This window comes from Temnothorax curvispinosus, unplaced genomic scaffold (assembly GCF_003070985.1).
Source record: "Temnothorax curvispinosus isolate PA1 unplaced genomic scaffold, ASM307098v1 QBEX01007062.1, whole genome shotgun sequence".
NCBI lineage: Eukaryota > Metazoa > Arthropoda > Insecta > Hymenoptera > Formicidae > Temnothorax > Temnothorax curvispinosus.
The window spans coordinates 1-1908 of NW_020216842.1; the positions used below are offsets into that span (position 1 = coordinate 1).

At 30.7% G+C, this 1908-nt stretch overlaps 1 protein-coding gene across 1 annotated transcript; it reads left to right on the top strand.

Annotated features, from left to right (window-relative positions):
* Positions 1 to 40: 40 nt before the first annotated feature.
* On the top strand, positions 41 to 1796 carry LOC112456658 (the record flags this gene model as incomplete). Its single annotated transcript, XM_025019349.1, has 2 exons — positions 41 to 1614; positions 1734 to 1796. Coding segments are annotated over exons 1-2 (1600 nt in total), but the record flags the coding sequence as incomplete, so codon positions are not given.
* Between the last annotated feature and the right edge of the window lie 112 nt (positions 1797 to 1908).

The window sequence follows — 1908 nt, forward strand, 5'->3', positions numbered from 1 at the left end:
TTAGACGAAGAGGAAATTTTATGTACAATACAGATCCCAATTTAAATAAAGGAGATTTAATTGTGTGTTGCCGTCCAATGAAAAAGCTGAAAAAACAGGCAATCAATTTCATTCCTTGTGCAAAATGCAGAGGCCATTTTTTTAAGAATAATATTCGGCATCATTTTAAGTCATGTGCACAAAATAGAGAGAATCATCAAAGAAATATAAAAGTACTAGGGCGTACTGTGGCTTGTCGTATACATTACACTGCAAGTACGTCATTACGAAGATTGGTATTTCCGGTGATGAGAGAAGACAGCATAACTCAGCTTATCAGATATGATGAATTACTTATTGCTTATGGAAATAAAATGTGTTTGAAGTATCGTCTTCAACATCAGCATGATATGATAAGATCACGATTAAGATTACTTAGACGATTTCTTGCCGCTATGAAAGAAACTGATAATACTATAATAGATTTTAAATCAATATATGATCCAAGAAGATATGATCTTTGCGTTAAAGCTGTAAATAATCTTGCACAATTTGACGAAACAATTGGGACATATAAAGTACCTTCTATCGCATCATCCTTGGGAACACTCATAAAACAAGTTGGACAAATTTTAAGGAGTATGTATATTAAGAGACAAGAATCTGATAACCAAGTTGTAGTAGAAAATTTTTTAAAGTTATTTGAAGAAGATTATCCAATCAGCGTAAACAAAGTTGTGCACGAAACTCAAGGACGTCGAATGAGACAGAAAAAGGTAGTTTTACCGTCTATGAATGATATTAAAATATTAAATACTTACGTGAATGATGAACGCACGAAGGCTTTAAAAGCGTTAGAAAAAGATGGATTCTCTATACAAGCATGGCGTGTATTATCCGAAGCAACATTAGTTTCTACTATGATGTTCAACAGAAGACGTGCTGGTGAATTAGAACGTATCTTAATCGAAAATTTAAAAACTTCTACTACAATTTCAAAAGAAGAAGAACCAGAATTATACGAATCTTTATCCAAATATGTTCGAATAACAATACGTGGAAAATTAGCAAGAACAGTTCCTGTTTTACTCCATGAAGAAACAGTAAAATGCATGAAAATGATAGTTAATTATCGTAAACAGGCTGGTGTTCCTGAAGAAAATCCTTATATATTTGGCATAAATACCGTGGACAAAAGAAGACATGCATATTTGAGAGCATGTGTATTAATGAGAAAATATTCTGCAACTTCTGGAGCGAAAATGCCAAATTCATTACGTGGTACAATATTAAGAAAACATATTGCTACAATGTGCATTAAATTAGATGTATCTGACAACCAAGTTAATGATCTAGCAAATTTCATGGGCCATCATGAAAGGATTCATAAAATGCATTATAGGCAATCTGACATAACACGAGATTTAGCTATAACGCGACTACTGAAATATGCTCAAGGAGAAAATGCAACTGATGAAAGTGACGATGAAGATGAACAGGATAACGGAAATATAATTGATTCTGACGATAAAAATGATACAAGCTCAAGTACTTCTGATATTTCATCAAAATCAGATCAATTCTCTGCTAGACAAATGTCTAGCAAGAAACATGAAATAAATATTGATAAGAAAAGTATGTACAAAAATTTTTATATTTAATATTTACATATGTTACTTTTTACATTACACACATTTAAAATTAAATCAATTCTATATTATAAAGATATAAAATATAAATTTTTGTTATTTCAGTATATCCCAAAAGGAAAACAAGTTGCAGAGGTAGAGAAAATATGATTAACTCAGACAATAAAGGTAACATAAACTTAAATTTAAGTACTTCAAATGTACCTAAATCGAAAAAGAGAAAAACTAAAGAGATATCTAACAATAAAAACAACATAAATAGTAATATGAAAGTAGGAAA